Source organism: Macaca nemestrina, chromosome 20, assembly GCF_043159975.1.
Source record: "Macaca nemestrina isolate mMacNem1 chromosome 20, mMacNem.hap1, whole genome shotgun sequence".
Taxonomy (NCBI): Eukaryota; Metazoa; Chordata; class Mammalia; order Primates; family Cercopithecidae; genus Macaca; species Macaca nemestrina.
In genome coordinates, this window is record NC_092144.1 from 13340697 (window position 1) to 13363084 (window position 22388).

General features: G+C 52.3%; 1 protein-coding gene across 2 annotated transcripts; it reads left to right on the plus strand.

Annotated features, from left to right (window-relative positions):
• Positions 1 to 17: 17 nt before the first annotated feature.
• LOC105498396 (interleukin 27 receptor subunit alpha) lies at positions 18 to 22249 on the plus strand. 2 transcript variants are annotated; one of them, XM_011770558.3, is made up of 14 exons: positions 18 to 326; positions 711 to 828; positions 9295 to 9452; positions 9542 to 9699; positions 12975 to 13134; positions 13238 to 13311; positions 14537 to 14720; positions 14813 to 15001; positions 17733 to 17834; positions 17909 to 18067; positions 19512 to 19637; positions 20684 to 20777; positions 20957 to 21050; positions 21158 to 22249. In XM_011770558.3, the coding sequence occupies exons 1-14, from the start codon at positions 227 to 229 to the stop codon at positions 21350 to 21352; spliced, it is 1911 nt and encodes a 636-aa protein (XP_011768860.2). In that variant the 5' UTR covers positions 18 to 226; the 3' UTR covers positions 21353 to 22249. The 2 variants fall into 2 exon arrangements, with proteins under 2 accessions (XP_011768860.2, XP_011768783.1); XM_011770481.3 differs by lacking the exon at positions 18 to 326 and adding an exon at positions 5754 to 5851 and having other exon boundaries at positions 770 to 828.
• The last annotated feature ends 139 nt before the right edge of the window (positions 22250 to 22388 follow it).

The following is a 22388-nucleotide window of genomic DNA, read 5'->3' on the forward strand; positions in this document are numbered from 1 at the left end:
CCAGACGCCCCAGGCCGCCTCCCCACTCCCCCTCAGCAGCCCCAGCGGGGACTTTCCGTCGCGGGCAAGGGGCGGGGACCCGGAGCGAAAGGTGCGGAGGCGGCCTGCAGGGGTGGCTCGGCTTCCCGTTGCCGCCTCGGGCGCTGTACCCAGAGCTGGGAGCCGAGCAGCGCAGCCGCGCGGGCCCGGCAGGGCTGGGCCGGACTCGGGACGCGCGGGGGGCGCCATGCGGGGAGGCAGGGGCGCCCCTTTCTGGCCGTGGCCGCTGCCCAAGCTGGCGCTGCTGCCTCTGCTCTGGCTGCTTTTCCAGCGGACGCGTCCCCAGGGTGAGTGCTGGAGGGAGCTCGTGTCCCGGGTGCTAACGCTGCTCTCCCCGCGAAGGCGCCAGTGCTCTAGGATAAGCCACGCGTTTGCGGAGCGAAAGGCAGAGGTGCAGGCGCCACTCGGCAGGGACCCGGCGACACTGGGGAATGGGCGGCAGCAAGGTCGAACCGGAGCCCCGGGGCGGGGTGGGGGAGCTCTCCGGGTGGTTAACAGGATGTGGCGAGCACAGGGAAAGGGGGGGTTTGCACGGAACCTGGGGAGGCTTCCTGCTGCTCATTTCCCTAAGCCCCCCACCTTGCAATTGTCAGAAGTCCAAGTTCTGGGGTGCGCAGGCGGAAGTGGGGGATTCGACCCCCTTTCCTGAGACCCTCTGACTCCCTCTCCAGGCAGCGCCGGGCCACTGCAGTGCTACGGAGTTGGACCCTTGGGCGACTTGAACTGCTCGTGGGAGCCTCTTGGGGACCTGGGAGCCCCCTCCGAGTTACACTTTCAGAGCCAAAAGTAGTGAGTACAGGGAGGTGACGTGGGGAAACAAGCTTTGGAGGTGGCCGCTCAGGTCCCAGACTGCCATGGTTGAAAGGTTCTAGGAGTCAAGCCTGGCCAACATGGTGAAACCCTGTCTATACTAAAAATACAAAAAAAGTTACCCGGGGGCGGTGGCGCCCGCCTGTAGTCCCCGATACTCAGGAGGCTGAGGCATGAGAGTCGCTTGAACCCGGGAGGCGGAGGTTGCAGTGATCTCAGATCTCGCCACTGCACTCCAGCCTGGGGCACAGAGTGAGACTGTCCCAATTAAAAAAAAAAAAAAAGAAAAGAAAAAAAAGAAAAAAGAAAAGTCTCAGGAGTCTGCCCCCTTCCCCCAATACTCCTCCACTCCGAAGCCCTTCAATTCTAGCTTCCCTCGTTTCTCTGCTGTGTCACCCTGAGCAAATCACTTTCCCTCTTTGAGGCTCCTTTACATTTCTCTGTTAAATAGCAATCATAGGACCAGGAGAGGTGGCTTGCACCTGTTATCCCAGCATTTTGGGAAGCTGAGGCGGGAGGATCGCTTGAGCCCAGGAGTTCAAGAGTTCAGAGTTTTAGAGAGCCCGTCTCTTTTTCTTTTCTTTTCTTTTTCTTTTTCTTTTTCTTTTTTTTTTTTTGAGATGGAGTCTCGCTCTGTCGCCCAGGCTGGAGTGCGGTGGCCGGATCTCAGCTCACTGCAAGCTCCGCCTCCCGGGTTTACGCCATTCTCCTGCCTCAGCCTCCCGAGTAGCTGGGACTACAGGCGCCCGCCACCTCGCGCGGCTAGTTTTTTGTATTGTTTTTTTTGAGACGGAGTCTCGCTCTGCCGCTCCAGGCTGGAGTGCAGTGGCCGGATCTCAGCTCACTGCAAGTTCCGCCTCCCGGGTTTAGGCCATTCTCCTGCCTCAGCCTCCCGAGTAGCTGGCACTACAGGCGCCCGCCACCTTGCCCGGCTAGTTTTTTTGTATTTTTTAGTAGAGACGGGGTTTCACCGTGTTAGCCAGGATGGTCTCGATCTGCTGACCTCGTGATCCGCCCGTCTCGGCCTCCCAAAGTGCTGGGATTACAGGCTTGAGCCACCGCGCCCTGTATTTTTTTTTTTTTTTTGAGACAGAGTCTTGCTCTGTCACCCATGCTGGAGTGCAGTGGCGCGATCTCGGCTCACTACAAGCTCCGCCTCCTGGGTTCACGCCATTCTCCTGCCTCAGCCTCCCGAGTAGCTGGGACTACAGGCGCACGCTACCACGCCCGGCTAATTTTTTTGTATTTTTAGTAGAGACGGGGTTTCACCGTGTTAGCCAGGATGGTCTTGATCTCCTGACCTTGTGATCCGCCCGTCTCGGCCTCCCAAAGTGCTGGGATTACAGGCTTGAGCCACTGCGCCCGGCCTATATTTTTTTTTTAGTAGAGACGGGGTTTCACCGTGTTAGCCAGGATAGTCTCGATTTCCTGACCTCGTGATCCGCCCGTCTCGGCCTCCCAAAGTGCTGGGACTACAGGCTTGAGCCACACGCCCGGCCTTTTTTTTTTTTTTTTTTTTTTTGAGATGGAGTTTCGCTCTTGTTGCCCAGGCTGGAGTGCAATGGTGCGATCTTGGCTCACTGCAACCTTCACCTCCTGGGTTCAAGCGATTCTCCTACCTCAGCCTCCCAAATAGCTGGGATTACAGGCATGTGCCACCATGCCTGGCTCATTTTTGTATTTTTAGTAGGGGTGGGGGGAGTTTCACCATGTTGACCAGGCTGATCTTGAACTCCTGACCTCAGGTGATCCACCTGCCTCGGCCTCCCAAACTTCTGGGATTACAGGTGTGAGCCACCGCGCCTGGCCGAGAGCCCCTCTGTTAAAAAACATAAACTATAATATAAATAAAGGGAAATAGGCCAGGCGCTGTGGCTCACGCCTATAATCCCAGCACTTTGGGAGGCTGAGGTGGGCAGATTACTTGAGGTTAGGAGTTCAAGACCAGCTATAGTAATCCCAGCTACTCGGGAGGCTGAGGTGGGAGGATCACTTGAACCCAAGAGGCAGAGGTTGCAGTGAGCTAAGATTGTGCCACTGCACTCCAGCCTGGGTGACAGAATGAGACTCTGTCTCAAAAAAATTTTTTAAAATAAAAAATGGCCAGGCCGGGTGCGGTGGCTCACGCCTGTAATCCCGGCACTTTGGGAGGCTGAGGCGGGTGGATCCCGAGGTCAGGAGATCGAGACCATCCTGGCTAACACGGTGAAACCCCGTCTCTACTAAAAAATACAAAAAAAAAAAAAAAATCAGCTGGTTGTGGTGGCGATCACCTGTAGTCCCAGCTACTAGGGAGGCCGAGGCAGGAGAATGGTGTGAACCCGGGAGGTGGAGCTTGCAGTGAGCCAAGATCACGCCACTGCACTCCAGCCTGGGCGAGAGAGGGAGACTCCGTCTTGAAAAAAAAAAAAAATGGCTGGCGCCGTAGCTCACGCCTGTAATCCCAGCACTTTGGGAGGCCGCGGGGGGCAGATCACGAGGTCAGGAGTTCGAGACCAGCCTGACCAACATGGTGAAACCCCATCTCTACTAAAAATACAAAATTAGCCAGGTCTAGTGGTGCATGCCTGTACTCCCAGTCACTCAGGAGGCTGAGGCAGCAGAATCGCTTGAGCTCAGGAAGCAGAGTTTGCAGTGAGCCAAGATCTCACCACTGCACTCCAGCCTGGCAACAGAGTGAGACTCCGTCTCAAAAACATAAAAATAAAAATAAAAAATAACGGAAATAATAATGGAATCTGCCTCTGAAGGTTGAGTCTGAGTGTTCAAAGAGTTAGGTGCTTGGCAAGGAGAAAGTTGCTTCATAATGTGAAGCTGTTTTTTATTGCTGTGTGACATCAGGCAAGTCGCTTAACCTCTCTGAGCATGTTAAAAGATTATTCAGTGTGGTGCTGGGGATGCTGCAGTGAAAGAGGTAGACAGAAAGCCCTGCCCACAGTCCAAGGAAGAGACCTGTGTTTCTTCATGATGAATCGTACCTGGAAACTCATAATTTCAAATTGGGCTAAGTGAGGGAACAGGAAAAGGGCCAATGAAAGATAAGAATGGGAGACAGAGGTCCTGGATTTTTTTTTTCTTTTTAATAATAATGATTAAAATACACACAACAGGCCCTGCACGGTGGCTCACGCCTGTAATCCCAGCACTTTGGGAGGCCGAGACAGGTGGATCACCTGAGGTCAGGAGCTGGAGACCAGACTGGCCAACATGGTGAAACCCCGTCTCTACTAAAAATACAAAAATCAGCCAGACTTGGTGGCACATGCCTGTACTCCCAGCTATTTGGGAGTCTGAGGCAGGAGAATCGCTGGAACTCGGGAGGCAGAGGTTGGAGTGAGCTGAGATCGCACCACTGTACTCCAGCCTGGGTGACAGAGCGAGACTCTGTCTAAAAAAAAAAAAAAAATCACACAACATAAAACATGATATTTTTAAAATTTATTTTGGGAACAGTGTCTTACTCCTGTCACCCAGGCTGGGGCAGTCAGCTCACTGCAGCAACTTCCCAGGCTCAGGTGATCCTCCCACCTCAGCCTCCTAAGTAGCTGGGACTACAGGCATACACCACCATGCCCAGCTAATTTTTTAAATATATTTTTTAGTAGACACAGAGTTTTACCATGTTGCCCAGGCTGGTCTTGAACTCCTGAGCTCAAGAGATCCACCTCCCTCATCCTCCCAAAGTGCTGGGATTACAGGCGTGAGTCCCTGTGCCTGGCCAAAATCTACGATCCTAACCATTTTTAAGTGTCCAGTTCAGTGGCATTAAGTACATTCCCATGGTGCTTTCCTGGTTACCATTCACCTCCAGAAGGAGGCCTAGTTTTTTGTTTTTTGAGATGGAGTTTCGCTCTTGTTGCCCAGGCTGGAGTGCAATGGCTTGATCTCTGCTTACTGCAACCTCCGCCTCCCGGGTTCCAGCAATTCTCCTGCCTCAGCCTCCCGAGTAGCTGGGATTACAAACATGTGCCACCACGCACGGCTAATTTTGTATTTTTAGTAGAGACGGGGTTTCTCCATGTTGATAAGGCTGGTCTTGAACTCCCCACTTCAGATGATCCACCCACCTGGGCCTCCCAAAGTGCTGGGATTACAGGCATGAGCCACTGAGCCCGGCGGGGGGCCTAGTTTTAATTGGTGCAGGGATTGGGGAGTCAGATAAGTTCCTTCTTTTCTATTTTTATTTTAGTTTTTTTGATTTATGTATTGATTTTATTTATTTTGGGAAGAGGTCTTGCTCTGTCACCCAGGATAGAGGGCAGTGGTGCGATCATAGCTCATTGCAACCTCAAACTCCTAGCTTGAGCCATTTTCCCTCCTCGGCCTCCCCAGTAATTGGAACACAGGAATGTGCCATTCATTTTAAAAATTTTTTTGTAGTGGTAGCTCACGTCTGTAATCCCAGCACTTTGGGAGGCTGAGGCGGGAGGATGGTTTGAGCCCAGGAGTTGGAGACCAGCCTGAGCAACATAGTGAGACCGTCTCTATTAAAAAAAAGAAAGAAAGAAAGAAACAAAGAATAAGAAGAAGAAGAAGAAGAGGAGAGAAGGGAAAAAAGTAAGAATAATTTTAAAAGTAAATAAATAAATAATTTATTTGGTAGAGACAGAGTCTTGCTCTGTTGCGTAAGCTAGTCTTGAACTCTTGGGCTCAAGCGATCCTCCCACCTTGCCCTCCCAAAATGCTGGAATTACAGGTGCCATTATGCCCAGCCTGTAATTTTGTATTCTTTGACCATGATTTTCTCTCCCAGCCTCTGTAGTCACCAGTTTACTCTGCCTCTAGGAGGAGTTCAAATGTTTTAGATTCCATGTATCAGTGAAAACATGTGGTGTTTGTCTTTCCGTGTCTTATTTCACGTAACATATTGTTCTCCATTTCCATCTACTCGCTCTGTCGCCCAGGCTGGAGTACAGTGGCGCGATCTCAGCTCACTGCAACCTCCGCCTCCACGGTCCAACCGATTCTCTTGCCTCAGCCTCCCAAGTAGCTGAGATTACAGGTGCGCATCTCCACATCTGGCTAATTTTTGTATTTTTATAGAGCTGAGTTTCACCATGTTGGCCAGGCTGATCTCAAACTCTTCATCTCAAGTGATCCACCCGCGCAGTGTATTTTCTTCTTCTTTTTTTTTTTTTTTTGAGACAGAGTCTCTCTCTGTCGCCCAGGCTGGAGTGCAGTGGCCGGATCTCAGCTCACTGCAAGCTCTGCCTCCCCGGTTCACGCCATTCTCCTGCCTCAGCCTCCCGAGTAGCTGGGACTACAGGCGCCCGCCACCTCGCCCGGCTAGTTTTTTTTTTTTTTGTATTTTTTAGTAGAGATGGGGTTTCACCATGTTAGCCAGGATGGTCTTGATCTCCTGACCTTGTGATCCGCCCGTCTCGGCCTCCCAAAGTGCTGGGATTACAGGCTTGAGCCACCGCACCCGGCCTTTTTTTTTTTTTTTTTTTTTTGAGACGGAGTCTCGCTCTGTAGCCCAGGCTGGAGTGCAGTGGCCGGATCTCAGCTCACTGCAAGCTCTGCCTCCCGGGTTCACGCCATTCTCCGGCCTCAGCCTCCCGAGTAGCTGGGACTACAGGCGCCCGCCACCTCGCCCGGCTAGTTTTTTTGTATTTCTTAGTAGAGACGGGGTTTCACCGTGTTAGCCAGGATGGTCTCGATCTCCTGACCTCGTGATCCGCCCATCTCGGCCTCCCAAAGTGCTGGGATTGCAGGCTTGAGCCACCGCGCCTGGCTTTTTTTTTCTTTTGAGACAAAGTCTCGCTCTGTCGCTCAGTCTGGAGTGCAATGGCCAATCTCAGCTCACTGCAACCTCCGCCTCCTGGGTTCAAGCGATTCTCCAGCTTTAGCCTCCTGAGTAACTGGGATTACAGGCGAGCACCATCAGGCCTGGCTAATTTTTGTATTTTTAGTAGAGATGGGGTTTCACCATGTTGGTCAGGCTGGTCTCAAACTCCTGACCTGAACTCTGCCCACCTCAGCCTCCCAAAATGCTGGGATTACAGGCGTGAACCACCGCGCCCAGCCCCACATATTCTTGATCCATACATCTGGTGATGGACACATTCCATATATTGGCTATTGTGAGTAGTGCTGCATTGGGAAGACAGATGTCCGTTGGACAAACTTATTTCATTTCCTTATTATTTTTATTTATTTATTTTTTTGAGACAGAGTCTGGCTCTGTTGCCCAGGCTGGAGTGCAGTGGCTCAATCTCGGCTCACTGCAACCTCCATTTCACGGGTTCAAGCGATTCTCTTGCCTCCCAAGTAGCTGGGACTACAGGCGTCGGCCACCACACATGGCTAATGTTTGTATTTTTAGTAGAGATGGGGTTTCACGATGTTGTCCAGGCTGGTCTCCAACTCCTGGCTTCAAGTGATCCGCCTGCCTCAGCCTCCTGAAGTGCTGGGATTACCGCCGTGAGCCACCACACCTGGCCCCTCTTACTATTTGTCAAACACACCAGGCACAGTTTGGCCTCCAGGCCTTTGCACCCTGTGTCTCCTCTTCCTGGAATGCTGTTCTTCTAGCTACTGTATGGTTCTGTCCTCATCTCCTTCAGGCCTTTATTCAAATGTCTCCTCAGGCTGGGTGTGATGGCCTGCCCCTGCCCCACCCCTCTCCCCCCACCTCACCGCCCTCCCCGTACCTGTAATCCCAACACTGGGAGGCCAAGGGGGGTGGTGGTGGGGATTGCTTGAGGCCAGGAGTTCCAGACCAGTCTGGCCAACAGACCGAGACCTCTCTCTCTCCCTTTTTTTTTTTTTTTTTTGAGACAGAGTCTCACTCTGTTGCCAGGCTGGAGTACAGTGGTGCGATCTTGGCTCACTGCAACCTCCGACTCCCTGGTTCAAGCGATTCTCCTGCCTCAGCCTCCCAAGTAGCTGGGATTACAGGCATGCAGCACCACGCCCAGCTAATTTTTGTATTTTTAGTAGACGGGGTTTCACCGTGTTGGCCAGGATGGTCTCGATCTCTTGACCTCGTGATACACCTGCCTTGGCCTCCCAAAGTGCTGGGATCACAGGTGTGAGCCACCGCACCTGGCCTCTCTCTCTCTTTCTATATATATGGTGTTTTTGTTGCTGTTTTTGAGACAGGGTCTTACCCTGTCACCCAGGCTGGAGTGCAGTGGCATGATTCCAACTCAACCTACTGGGCTCAATCAATCCTCCCACCCCAGCCTCTCAAGTAGCTGGAACCACAGGTATGCGCCACCACCCCTGGCTAATTTTTAAAACATTTTTTGTAAAGATGCGGGGTCTCAGTATGTGATTGCTTGAGGCCGAGAGTTAGAGAGACTAGCCTGGGCAACATAGCAAGACCCCATTTCTACAAAAAATTTAAAAATTAGCTGGGCACTGTGATGCACACCTGTTATCCCAGCTACTCTGGAGGCTGTTATCCCAGCTACTCTAGAGGCTGAGTCAGGAGGATTACTTGAGCCTAGGAGTTCAAGGTTGCAGTGATCTATGATCCCACCACTCCAGTGACAGAGTGAGATCGTGTCTCTAAAACAAAAAAGAGAGGACAGGACTGGGCGTGGTGACTCATGCCTGTAATCCCAGCACTTTGGGAGGCCGAGACAGGCGGATCACCTGAGGTTGGAGTTCGAGTCCAGCCTGACCAACATGGAGAAACCCTGTCTCTACTAAAAGTACAAAATTATCCGGGTGTGGTGGCACATGCCTGTAATTCCAGCCACTAGGGAGGCTGAGGCAGGAGAATCACTTGAACCTGGGAGGCAGAGGTTGCAGTGAGCCAAGATCGCACCATTGCACTCCAGCCTGGGCAACAAGAGCAAAACTCCGTCTCAAAAAATAAAAAAAGAAAGAAAGAAAGAGAGAGAGAGAGAGAAAGAGAGAGAGGAGGGAGGGAGGGAGGGAGGGAAAGGGAAGGAAAGAAAGAAAAACAGAGAGAGAAAAGAGCAGTTACAACTGGGCATGGTGGCTCATGCCTATAATCTTAGCACTTTGGGAGGCCGAGGTGTGTGTATCACTTGAGGTCAGGAGTTCGAGACCAGCCTAGCCAACATGTGAAACCACATCTCTACTAAAAATACAAGAAAATTAGCCAGGTGTGGTGGCACATGCCTGTAATTCTAGCTACTTGGGAGGATGAGGTGGCAGGATCACTTGAACCCAGGAGGAAGAGGTTGCAGTAAGCCAAGATCACATTACAGTCCAACTTAGGTGACTGTGTCAAAAAAAAAAAAAAAAAAAAAAAGAGCAGTTACATTTATTACCCTCATTTTGTAGATGAGGAAACTAGCGCACAGAGACGTTAAGTTACTTACTCAAGGTCACACAGCTCTGAAGCAGCAGAGGTGGGATTTGAACCCAAACGGAGCAGGCTGCAGCCACTCTGTTGGCACAAGGGTGGTTATTAGTGGCCCTGGCTGTAGCCGAGTGTACATCTCACCCCCGCCTCTCTCCTCACAGCCGTTCCAACAAAACCCAGACTGTGGCAGTGGCAGCCGGGCAGAGCTGGGTGGCCATTCCTCGGGAACAGCTCACCATGTCTGACAAGCTCCTTGTCTGGGGCACTAAGGCAGGCCAGCCTCTCTGGACCCCCATCTTCGTGAACCTGGAAACCCAAAGTAATGTGGCGGGAGGGTGGGGCGCTCTATGCGGGGTGGGGTGCTCTTGGAGGGCATGGCTCGCTACACCCTGGTTTTCTCTTCCCCAGTGAAGCCAAATGCCCCCCAGCTGGGCCCTGACGTGGACGTTTCCGAGGATGAGCCCCTGGAGGCCATTGTCCATTGGGCCCCACCTACGTGGCCGTCTCATAAAGTTCTGATCTGCCAGTTCCACTACCGAAGATGTCAGGAGGCGGCCTGGACCCTGGTGAGTGCTGGGGTCCTTTTCTCCCCACGCTATCCTGGGCAGGGACTGAGGCAACATCCCCTAATCTGAGACCCAGCCAAGGACTCATTCTGTGCCTGTCCCTGAGCCTGTCTGCATCCCACACAAAATGCCTGCACGTGCCTCTTGTTCAGTTACAAATTCTCCTCCCATGGCCGGGCGCGGCGGTTCACGCCTATAATCCCAGCACTCTGGGAGGCCAAAGGGGACAGATCACTTGAGGTCAAGAGTTCGAGACCAGCCTGGCCAACATGGCGAAATCCCATCTCCACTAAAAATACAAAAATTAGCCAGGCATGGTGGTAGGTGCCTGTAATCCCAGCTACCGAAGGCTGAAGCAGGATTCACTGGAACCTGAGAGGCGGAAGTTGCAGTGAGCCGAGACTGGGCCACTGCACTCCAGCCTGAGCGACAGAGCAAGACTCAGTCTCAAAAAAAATTTTTTTTTCTCCTGCCAAAATAATCTATCACCCCGTCATGGTGGCTAATTCCTAAAATCCCAGCACCTTGGGAGGCTGAGGCAGGAGGATCACTTGAGGCCAAGAGTTCAAGACCAGCCTGGGCAACTTAGGGAGACCTCATCTCTACGAAAAAGGTGAAACAATTATGAGGGCATGGTGGCTCATGCCTGGAGTCTCAGCTACTCAGGAGGCTGAGGCAGGAGGATTGTTTGAGGTCAAGAGTTTGAGAACAGCCTGGGCAGGATAGCAAGATTTGTCTCTAAGAAGTTAAAAAATAATCCGGCCAGGTGCGGTGGCTCACACCTGTAATCCCAGCACTGTGGGAGGCCAAGGAGTGCGGATCACCTGAGGTCAGGAGTTCGGGACCAGCCTGGCCAACATGGTGAAACCCCATCTCTACTAAAAGTACAAAAAAGTAGCTGGGCGTGGTGATGGGTACCTGTAGTCCCAGCTACTTGAGAGGCTAAGGCAGGAGAATCGCTTGAACCTGGGAGGTGGAGGATGCAGTGAGCCGAGATCGTGCCACTGCACTCCAGTCTGGGCAACAGAGCAAGACTCTGTCTCAAAAAAAGAAAAAAAAAGAGTTGAGAGTTGTGATTATTCATGCAATTCAGAGCAACATGAGATGCAGAATTTTTTTTTTTTTTTGAGACAGAGTCTTGCTGTGTTGCCCAGGCTGGAGTGCAGTGGCCAGATCTCAGCTCACTGCAAACTCCGCCTCCCGGGTAGCTGGGACTACAGGTGCCCGCCACCTCGCCCGGCTAGTGTTTTGTATTTTTTTTTTTAGTAGAGACGGGGTTTCAGCGGGTTAGCCAGGATGGTCTCGATCTCCTGACCTCGTGATCCGCCTGTCTCGGCCTCCCAAAGTGCTGGGATTACAGGCTTGAGCCACCGCGCCCGGCCAGAATTTTTTTTTTTTTTTTTTTTTTTGAGGCGGAGTCTCGCTCTGTCGCCCAGGCTGGAGTGCAGTGGCCGGATCTCAGCTCACTGCAAGCTCCGCCTCCCGGGTTCACGCCATTCTCCTGCCTCAGCCTCCCGAGTAGCTGGGACTACAGGCGCCCGCCACCTCGCCCGGCTAGATTTTTGTATTTTTTAGTAGAGACGGGGTTTCACCGTGTTAGCCAGGATGGTCTCGACCTCCTGACCTCGTGATCCACCCGTCTCGGCCTCCCAAAGTGCTGGGATTACAGGCTTGAGCCACCGCGCCCGGCCAGAATTTTTTTTTTTTGAGACGGAGTTTTGCTCTTATTGCCCGGGCTGGAGTGCAATGGCAGGATCTTGGCTCACTGTAACCTCTGCCATCTGGGTTCAAGCGATTCTCCTGCCTCAGCCTCCCGAGTAGCTGGGATTACAAGCATGCGCCATCATGCCTGGCTAATTTTGTGTTTTTAGTAGAGACGGGGTTTCTCCGTGTTGGTCAGGCTGGTCTTGAACTCCTGACCTCAAGTGATCAGCCTGCCTGGGCCTCCCAAAGTCCTGGGATTACAGGCGTGAGCAACCGTACCCAGTCCCTTTTTTTTTTTTTTTGAGACGGAGTCTCGCTCTGTTGCCCAGACTGGAGTGCAGTGGCACCATTTCAACTCACTGCAACCTCCACCTCCCAGGTTCAAGCGATTCTCCCACCTCAGCCCCCCAAGTAGGTAGGATTACAGGCATGTGCCACTATGCCCAGTTAAGTTTTTTTTTGGTAGAGATGGGGTTTTGCTGTGTTGGCCAGGCTGGTCTCAAACTCCTGACCTCAGGTGAGCCACCTGCCTCCACCTCCCAAAGTGTTGGGATTACAGGCATGAGCCACCTCACCCGGCTGAGAGGCAGACTTTGGAATCTGACTACCTCAGTGCTCAGCTCCAGCACACCAGCTCTGTGACCTTGGGCTAGTCACTTTCCCTCTCTGGGCCTCAGTTCCCTCACCTATAAAATGAGATAATAATAGAAGTTACCACTTCCTGCTATACCTAACACACAGAGTGACCACCTTTTCTCTGTCTGCTCAGGACTGTGCCAATTTTTCTGACAGGCCCATGTTCTGGAAACCCCCTTGGTCCTGGGCAAATACAAACAGTTGCTCGCTGTGCTGATAGATAAGTTCAAGTACCAGCTAGGCGCAGTGGCTCTAATCCCAGCACTTTGGGAGGCCGAGGTGGGCAGATCACCTGAGATCAGGAATTCAAGACCAGCCTGGCCAAGATGGTGAAACCCTGTCTCTACTAAAAATACAAAAGTTGGCTGGGCACGGTGGCTCACACCTGTAATCCCAGCACTTTGGGAGGCCGAGGCGGGCGGATCACGAGGTCAGGAGATCGAGACCATCCTGGCTAACACGGTGAAACCCTGTCTCTACTAAAAATACAAAAAATTAGTGGGGTGTGGTGGCGGGTGCCTATAGTCCCAGCTACTCGGGAGGCTGAGGCAGGAGAATGGCTTGAACCCGGGAGGTGGGGCTTGCAATGAGCTGAGACTGCGCCACTGCACTCTAGCCTGGGCAACAGAGCGAGACTCTGTCTCAAAAAAAAAAAAAAAAGACTCCGTCTCAACAAACATAAAAAAGCCAGGTGTGGTGATAGGTGCCTGTAATCCCAGGTACTCAGGAGGCTGAGGCAGGAGAATCGCTTGAACCCAGGAGGGAGAGGTTGCAGTGAGCCAAGATCGCACCACTGCACTCTAGCCTGGGCCACAGAATGAGACTGTCTCAAAATGAAAAACAAAGTCCAAAAAAAAAAACAAAAAAAACCCGATAAGTTCAAATACCCTTGACTCAGGCCCTGGGCCCATCACATTCACCTGTCTCTCCCCCAGCTGGAACTGGAGCTGAAGACCATACCCCTGGCCCCTGTTGAGATCCAAGATTTGGAGCTAGCCACTGGCTACCAAGTGTATGGCCGCTGCCGAATGGAGAAGGAAGAGGATTTGTGGGGCGAGTGGAGCCCCATTTTGTCCTTCCAGACACCGCCTGCTGGTGAGGATATCTGGGCTTGCCCTCAATCTACGCCCTTCCCACCCACGGAGTCTGTCCAATCATGTCCCACTCATTTATTCCCCCGTTTCCTCATCCTTGCCAGCTCCAAAAGATGTGTGGGTATCAGGGAACCTCTGTGGGACGCCTGGAGGAGAGGAACCCTTGCTTCTGTGGAAGGTGAGCTTCAGGGACCAGTTACATTTCTCTGCACGTGTCAGGAATCCCCTAAATAACAATGACATAAGACCGGATGCAGTGGCTCACACTTGTAATCCCAGCACTGTGGGAGGCCGAGGAGGGTGGATCACTTGAGGTCAGGAGTTGGAGACCAGCCTGGCCAACATGGTGAAACCCCATCTCTACTAAAAATACAAAAATTAGCTGGGAGCGGTGGCAGGCACCTGTAATCCCAGCTACTTAGGAGGCTGAGACGGGAGAATCGCTTGAACCCAGGAGGTGGAGGTTGCAGTGAGCCGAGATCACGCCACTGCACTCCAGCCTGGGCAACAAGAGTGAAACTCCGTCTCCAAAACAAAAAACAAAACAACAACAACAACAACAAAACACCACTGACATAAACAAGACAGAGTTTCCCATACTGCCCCCTTGAGGTTGCTTCGAAGATTCAAGGATGCGTTGCTAGAATGGTCAGTATAGGGTGGGGTATGGAGCAAGTCTCCACCAATGTCAGCTGCTTCAGAGAGGTCTGAGCCATGAGGATGGGTGCAGATATTCCGGGCGGAGGCAGCAGATGCAAAAACCTGACAGCGAGACTGGAGCTCAGCCCCAGAAAATATAACACAGTGTGCTAAGAGTTTATTTATTTATTTACTTATTTTGAGATGAAGTCTCGCTCTGTCGCCCAGGCTGGAGTGCAGCGGTGTGATCTCATCTCAGCTCACTGCAACCTCCGCCTCCCAGGTTCAGGCCATTCTCTGCCTCAGCCTCCAGAGTAGCTGGGATTACAGGCACCTGCCACCACGCCCGGCTTATTTTTGTATTTTCACTAGAGTTGGGAGTTTCACCATCTTGGCCAGGATCGTCTTGAACTCCTGACCTCGTGATCCACCTTCCTGGGCCTCCCAAAGTGCCAACATGGTGAAACCCCATCTCTACTAAAAATACAAAAATTAGCTGGGCGTGATGGCAGGTGCCTGTAATCCCAGCTACTCAGGAGGCTGAGGCAGGGACATCACTTGAACCCGGGAGGTGGAGGTTGCAGTGAGCTGAGATCGCGCCACTTCACTCTAGTCTGGGTAACAGAACGAGACTCAGTCTCAAAAAACAAAACAAAACAAGAAAAAGCTTCACTGACCAGTGGTTTATCAGGTGACCTCAGGGGGAGACATACATGTGCCTAATTAATGGGAGATATTAACCCTTTTTTCCCTTCATCCCTCAGGCCCCAGGGCCCTGTGTGCAGGTGAGCTACAAAGTCTGGTTCTGGGTTGGAGGTCGTGAGCTGAGTCCGGAAGGAGTTACCTGCTGCGGCTCCCTTATTCCCAGCGGGGCAGAGTGGGCCAGAGTGTCCGCTATCAACGCCACAAGCTGGGAGCCTCTCACCAACCTCTCTTTGGTCTGCTTGGGTGAGAGACTGTGACCTTCCTCAGCTCGGCGCCCTGGAGGGGTGGGAGGTGGCTTCCTGAGTGGCCAGCTGAGACTTCTCTCCACCCTCCAGATTCAGCCTCTGCCCCCCATAGCGTGGCGGTCAGCAGCATCGCTGGGAGCACGGAGCTACTGGTGACCTGGCGACCGGGGCCTGGGGAGCCACGGGAGCATGTAGTGGACTGGACTCGAGATGGGGACCCCCTGGAGAAACTCAACTGGGTCCGGCTTCCCCCTGGGAACTTCAGTGCTCTGTTACCAGGTGAGGCCCTGGGACACCTGGGTTTCCATCCCAGCTGTTAAAACAGAGCATACAGATGGGTGGACTTGTAAGAGGGAGTGCTATGATTAAAGCAGCGTGATGGCCGGGCTTGGTGGCTCACGCCTGTAATCCCAGCACTTTGGGAGGCTGAAAGGGGCAGATCACCTGAGGTCAGGAGTTCGAGACCAGCCTGGCCAACGTAGTGAAACCCTGTCTCTACTAAAAATACAAAAATTAGTGGGGCGTGGCGGCGCACACCTGTAGTTCCAGCTACTCGGGAGGCTGAGGCAGGAGAATCGCTTGAACCTGGGAGGTGGAGTTGCAGTGAGCCAAGATTGCGCCATTGCACTCTAGCCTGGGTGACAGAGTGAGACTCGGTCTCAAAAAAATAAATAAATAAATAAACAATAAAGTAGCGTGAATTCACGCAAGACTTTTTTTTTTTCTTTCTTTCTTTTTTTTTTTTTTGATTTTTGGAGGCAAGATCCCACTCTGTGGCCCAGGCTAGAGTGCAATGGCGCCATCTCAGCTCACTGCAACCTCCATCTTCTGGGTTCAAGCGGTTCTCGTGACTCAGCTTCCTGAGTAGCTGGGACTACAGGAGTGTGCCACCACACCCGGTTAATTTTTTTTTTTTTTTTTAGTAGAGACGGGGTTTCACCATGTTGGTGTGGCTGGTCTCCAACTCCTGACCTCAAGTGATCTGCCTGCCTTTGCCTCCCAAAGTGCTCGGATTACAGGCGTGAGCCACTGTGCCCAGCCTAACTTTTCTTTTTTTTTTTTTTTTCTTTTTTTGAGATGGAGGCTGGCTCTGTCACCCAGGCTGGAGTGCAGTGGCACGATCTCAGCTCACTGCAGTCTTCACCTCCTGGGTTCAAGCGATTCTCGTGCCTCAGCCTCCAGGGAGTAACCGGGATCACAGGCGCCTACCGACATGCCCAGCTAATTTTTTTTATTTTTAGTAGAGACGGGGTTTCACCATGGTTGGCCAAGATGGTATCAAACTCCTGACCTCAAGAGATCCACCCACCTCAGCCTCCCAAAATGATGGGATGACAGGGGTGAGCCACCACACCTGGCCTTTTTGTTGTTGTTGTTGAGACGGAGTCTCGCTCTGTCGCCCAGGCTGGAGTGCAGTGGCGTGATCTCGGCTCACTGCAAGCTCTGCCTCCCGAGTTCATGCCATTCTCCTGCCTCAGCCTCCCCAGTAGCTGGGACTACAGGTGCCTGCTACTACACCTGGCTAATTTTTTTTTTTTTTGTATTTTTGTATTTTTAGTAGAAATGGAGTTTCACCGTGTTAGCCAAGATGGTCTTGATCTCTTGACCTCGTGATCTGCCCTCCTCAGCCTCCCAGAGTGCTGGGATTTCAGGCGTGAGCCACCACACCCGGCATCTCTTTTTTTTTTTTTTAAGAGATGAGTCTCACTCTGTCAGCCAGGCTGGACTGCAGTGGCGTGATCTCAGCTCACTGCAGCGTCAGCCTCCATGGCTCAAGCATTCCTCCCACCTCAGCGTCCTGAGGAGCTGGGATTACAGGCACACGCCACCAAGCCCAGATAGTTTTTGTATTTTTTGTAGAGGTGGGGTTTCTCCATGTTGCCCAGGCTGTTCTTGAACTCCTGAGCTCAGGCAATCCCCCTGTCTTGGCCTCCCAAAGTGCTGGGGTGACAGGCATGAGCCACCATACCTGGCAAGAAATCTTTATTAATTAGTTACTTAATTAAAGGACTTGGAAGAACTGCAAAGATGTTGGGTGAGAAATTTAGGACACAGTCCCAAGACCCACAAGGATATATGAACCAAAGAAGCAAAGGCACAATTATGGAAAATTCCCAGTTTAGGAAGGCTATGTGGATGTAATAGGGTTTAGAGGAGGGACTGCAGCAGCCTCAGTTACCACGGTAGGTGCTGTCAGTTGCCTGCTCATATCTGTTTGACCACGTCAGAGCCCTTAGGCCTCTCTCCCAGCTGCCCACACTTAAGTTTCCTGGCCTGAGGGCTTTTTCTGGTCACTGAGGCATTTTGCCTGCTGGAGAAGCAAGATGGAAATATTGAGGAGTTAAGAGCCCTCAGGAGCAGCCCTCAGCCATGACTAATGAGGCTTGGTGGATTAATACCCCAGCTCCCTCCTGAGCTGGGCTGACTCTGTGATGTCTGCTCTCTGCTGCCACCAAGAGGTCCCCCATGGGACTGCGTCTCAGTTGTCCACAGTGAGAACTTGTTCCTTCCCCATTTCACTCCCCTGCTGCCCTATTGGGGTTTTCTGGGATTACCTCCTAGATAAATGACTTACACTCAGATCCTTATCTCAGGGTGTCCTTCTGGGGAACCCAATGAAGACACCTAGCAAGTAGGAAATGGGCATGGGAAGGAGAGCCAATTCTTTTTTTTTTTTTTTTTTTTGAGGCAGAGTCTGGCTCTCTTGCCCAGGCTGGAGTGCAGTGGCCGGATCTCAGCTCACTGCAAGCTCTGCCTCCTGGGTTCACGCCATTCTCCTGCCTCACCCTCCCGAGTAGCTGGGACTACAGGCGCCCGCCACCTCGCCCAGCTAGTGTTTTGTATTTTTTAGTAGAGACGGGGTTTCACTGTGTTAGCCAGGATGGTCTCGATCTCCTGACCTCGTGATCTGCCCGTCTCGGCCTCCCAAAGTGCTGGGATTACAGGCTTGAGCCACCGCGCCCGGCCAGGAGAGCCAATTCTAACTGGTCTTTGTTCCTTTGTCACTCAGGGAATTTCACAGTCGGCGTCCCCTATCGAATCACTGTGACCGCAGTTTCTGCTTCGGGTTTGGCCCCTGCACCCTCCATCTGGGGGTTCAGAGAGGAACTAGGTAAGAGGTGGGGCTGGAGGATGGGGGGGCTCCTGTAACCCAGGCCGACCTTGACCTACTGCCTTCCTCCCCAGCACCCCTAGTGGGGCCAACGCTTTGGCGACTCCAAGATGCCCCTCCAGGGACCCCCGCCATAGCGTGGGGAGAGGTCCCAAGGCACCAGCTTCGAGGACACCTCACCCACTACACCTTGTGTGCCCAGGGTGGAACCAGCCCCTCCGTCTGCATGAATGGTGAGCTTCTCTGCCTGCCAACCTATCCTCCCAGCCCCCACAAGACCCACTCATCAGTCAACCCCACCCCTTGTCCCCACGTGGGCCTCTTTGGCCCAGGGACCATACATAGTGTCCTCAATTCCCTCTTGGCTATCAATGTAATGAACTTTCATTCAGCCATTAAAAATGAGGATGCCAATCTATATTTATCGACATTGAAAGATGCCTATCATATTTTATTAGTGAAAAAGATAAAAGGATGTCAAAATTCTGTGGTACGGTTCCTTTTTTTTTTTTTTTTTTTTTTTTTTGAGACGGAGTCTTGCTTTGTCACCCAGGCTGGAGTGCAATGGTGCAATCTTGGCTCGCTGCAACCTCCTCCTCCCAGATTCAAGTGATTCTCCTGCCTCAGCCTCCTCAGCCTCCTAAGTTACTGAAATTACAGGCACATACCACCATGCCCAGCTAATTTTTGTATTTTTAGTAGAGACGGGGTTTTGCCATGTTGGTCAGGCTGGTCTTGAACCCCTGACCTCATGATCCACCCGCTTCGGCCTCCCAAAGTGCGGGGACTATAGGCTTGAGTCACCATGCCTGGCCTATATGTAATTTTAAATATATATATAGAAGGTCTGGCATGGTGGATCACACCTGTAATCCCCACACTTTGGGAGGCAAAGGCAGGCAGATCACTTGAGGTCAGGAGTTTGAGACCAGCCTGGCCAACATGGTGAAACCTCATCTCTACTAAAAATACAAAATTTGCCAGGCCTGGTGGCGCAGCCTGTAGTCCAGCTACTCAGGAGGCTGAGGCACTAGAATTGCTTGAACCCAGGGGGTGGAGGTTGCAGTGAGCCGAGATTGTGCAAAGAAAAACTAAATAATATCTAAGCAGTGTATAAGATGGTGATAACTGCCGAGTAGAGAATGAAGCCAGGGGCTGGGCACGGTGGCTCACACCTATAATCCCAGCACTTTGGGAGGCCGAGGCGGGCAGATCACCTGAGATCAGGAGTTTGAGACCAGCCTGACCAATATGGTGAAACCCGGTCTCTACTAAAAATATGAAAATTAGCCAGATGTGGTGGCAGGCACCTGTAGTCCCAGCTACTCAGGAGGCTGAGACAGCAGAATTGCTTGAACCTAGGAGGCGGAGGTTGCAGTGAACTGAGATCGCACCACTGCAGTCTATCCTGGGCAACAGAGTGTTACAGAGCGAGACTCCATCTCAAAAAAAAAAAGAATCAAGGAAGGTGGGTGGTGAAGGGGGTGCAATTTCAAATAGAGCGGGGTCAAGGAAAGTCCCATGGAAGAAGTGACCTTTGAGCAAAGACCTAAAAGAGATGAGGAAGGAGCCATGCTGATATCTGGGAGAAAGTGTTGCAGACAGCAGGAAGAGCACATGCAAAGGCCCTGTGGTAGGCTTGACCACCTCCCCAACTTCTTTGGTTGTGTTCTCCAGTGAGTGGCAACACACAGAGTGTCACCCTGCCTGACCTTCCTTGGGGTCCCTGTGAGCTGTGGGTGACAGCATCTACCATCGCTGGACAGGGCCCTCCTGGTCCCATCCTCCGGCTTCATCTACCAGGTAGGGGGATTGGGATGGGATTGCCACAGGGAGGGGATGCGCTCTAGGTAGCGTCTGGAGTCATTACTTGGAAGCTGGTGCAGTGGCTCACCCCTGTAATCCTAACACTCTGGGAGGCTGAGGCAGGAGAATTACTTGAGCCCAGGAGTTCGACACCAGCCTGGGCAACATAGTGAGACCCCATCTCTACAAAAAATAAAACAATTAGCTGGATGTGGTAGCATGCGCCTGTGGTCCCAGCTCCTGGAGAGGCTGAGGCTGGAGGATCGCTTGAGCCCAGGAGTTGGAGGCTGCAGTACGCTGATTACACCACTGCACTCCAGCCTGGGCAACAGAGCAAGACCCTGTCTTTAAAAAATTAAGAATTGCCAGGCGCAGTGGCTCACACCTGTAATCTCAGCACTTTTGGGAGGCCAAGGTGGGTAGATCAGTTGAGGTCAGGAGTTTGAGACCAGCCTGACCAATGTGGTGAAACTCCGTCTCTACTAAAAATACAAAAATTATCCGGGCGTGGTGGCGCGCGGCTGTAATCCCAGCTACTTGGGAGATTGAGATAGGAGAATTACTTGAACCCAGGAGGCAGAGGTTGCAGTGAGCTGAGATTGCACCACTGCACTCCAGCCTGGGCGACAGGGCAAGACTCCATCTCAAAAATAAAAATAAAAAATAAAATAAAATAAAAATTGGCCGGGCGCGGTGGCTCAAGCCTGTAATCCCAGCACTTTGGGAGGCCGAGGCGGGCGGATCACAAGGTCAGGAGATCGAGACCATCCTGGCTAACCCGGTGAAACCCTGTCTCTACTAAAAAATACAAAAAACTAGCCGGGCGAGGTGGCGGGCGCCTGTAGTCCCAGCTACTCGGGAGGCTGAGGCAGGAGAATGGCGTGAACCCGGGAGGCGGAGGCTGCAGTGAGCTGAGATCCGGCCACTGCACTCCAGCCTGGGTGACAGAGCAAGACTCTGTCTCAAAAAAAAAAAATAAAAAAAAAAAATAAATAAATAAAATAAAATAAAAATTAAGAATGATCTCTTCCCTACCCTACCAGATAACACCCTGAGGTGGAAAGTCCTGCCGGGCATCCTGTTCTTGTGGGGCTTGTTCCTGATGGGGTGTGGTCTGAGCCTGGCCACCTCTGGAAGGTGAGGCTGTCAGATACATGCATCTCTGCCCACGTGGGGAAGGCGGCTGGGCATTTCGCTGAGCTTCCAGGGGGCTTGAAGGGTGGCCTTGGGGCTCAGTCACATTCATGAACCCTGCATCCTGGGCTGGGGCATCTGGCCATCTGGATCTGCTGCCCTGACTCCTCCTGGCTTGCCAGGTGCTACCACCTATGGCACAAGGTGCTGCCCCGCTGGGTCTGGGAGAAGGTTCCTGATCCTGCCAACAGCAGTTCAGGCCAGCCCCACATGGAGGTGAGTCAAAGGGCCGGCCAGTCGGAGCCCTCTGGGGCAGTGGGGAGAGGGTGAGGGGTAGGTGGGGGAGGCTGGGGCAGGATTACAAGCTCCTCATCTCTTCCCAGCAAGTACCTGAGGCCCAGCCCCTTGCGGACTTGCCCATCCTGGAAGTGGAGGAGATGGAGCCCCCGCCGGTTATGGAGTCCTCCCAGCCCCCCCAGGTCACAGCCCCACTTGACTCTGGGTATGAGAAGCACTTCCTGCCCACACCTGAGGAGCTGGGCCTTCTGGGCACCCCCAGGCCGCAGGTTCTGGCCTGAACCACACCTCTGGCTGGAGACTGCCAGCCAGGCCAGAGGGATGCTCATGCAGGTTGCACTCCAGTCCTGGATTAGCCCTCTTGATGGATGAAGACACTGAGGGCTCAGAGAGTCTGAGTCACTTACCTGAGGACTCCCAGCCAGGCAAAGGTGGGATTGAAGGACCCCTATAGAGAAGGGCTTGGCCTCCATGGGGAAGGCATGGATGGAAGATGGAGCAAAGGAAAATACATGAAATTGGCTGCCTGCCAAAATCTGTTCCCGCTATAACAGAATTGCATTCGGACCCCAGCACAGTGGTTCACGCCTATAATCCCAGCACTTTGGCAGGCCAAGGTGGAAGGATCACTTAAGGCCGGGAGTTTGAGACCAGCCTGGGCAACAGAGCAAGACCCCTTACTACAAAAATGAAACATCAAAAACAAAAACAATCAGCTGGGCATGATGGCACACATCTGTAGTCCCAGCTACTTGGGAGGCTGAGGCAGGAGGATTGGTTGAGCCCAGGAGTTCGAAGCTGCAGGGAGCTCTGATTGTACCACTGCACTCCAGGCTGGGAGACAGAATGAGACCTTATCTTAAAAATAAATAAATAAAAAGCAAAAAGAAAAAAAGTACTGCATTTGGGCATCATCTCAGCTCCCTTGCAGCCAGGTGCAGCATGGACTGAGTTCTTGGCAACAGAACGTGGTCAGAAGTGACGTGGCAACACAGGGTCTGGGTGGGGGCTCCCCCACACACTTTCCTTGCCTATGAGCTGGAACATAACACATGCCTATGATCCAGCTTTGGCCATACGCAAGGGGAAGGTGGAGCAAGAAATGAAAAGGAACCTGAATCCCTGAATGACTGCATGGATCAGAACCACTGAGAAAAATAAACTTTTATATTTTTATAGCTACTGTCGCTTTGAGGTCTTTTTGTTACAGCAGCTCAATCTATACTCCTACTGATTATCATCTTTGACTGTAGCAGGGTTAAGCCTCAAATTTCCCACCAAGAGATGATGCTGTGATTCTGTGCTGACTACACACAC

Excerpts from the sequence above, each read along its gene's own strand:
- LOC105498396 (XM_011770558.3), top strand. The coding sequence starts at position 227 with ATGCGGGGAGGCAGGGGCGCCCCTTTCTGGCCGTGGCCGCTGCCCAAG. Across the intron at positions 17,835-17,908 it reads GGGGTTCAGAGAGGAACTAG|CACCCCTAGTGGGGCCAACG; the intron begins GTAAGAGGTGGG and ends CTTCCTCCCCAG. Across the intron at positions 18,068-19,511 it reads CCCCTCCGTCTGCATGAATG|TGAGTGGCAACACACAGAGT; the intron begins GTGAGCTTCTCT and ends TGTGTTCTCCAG.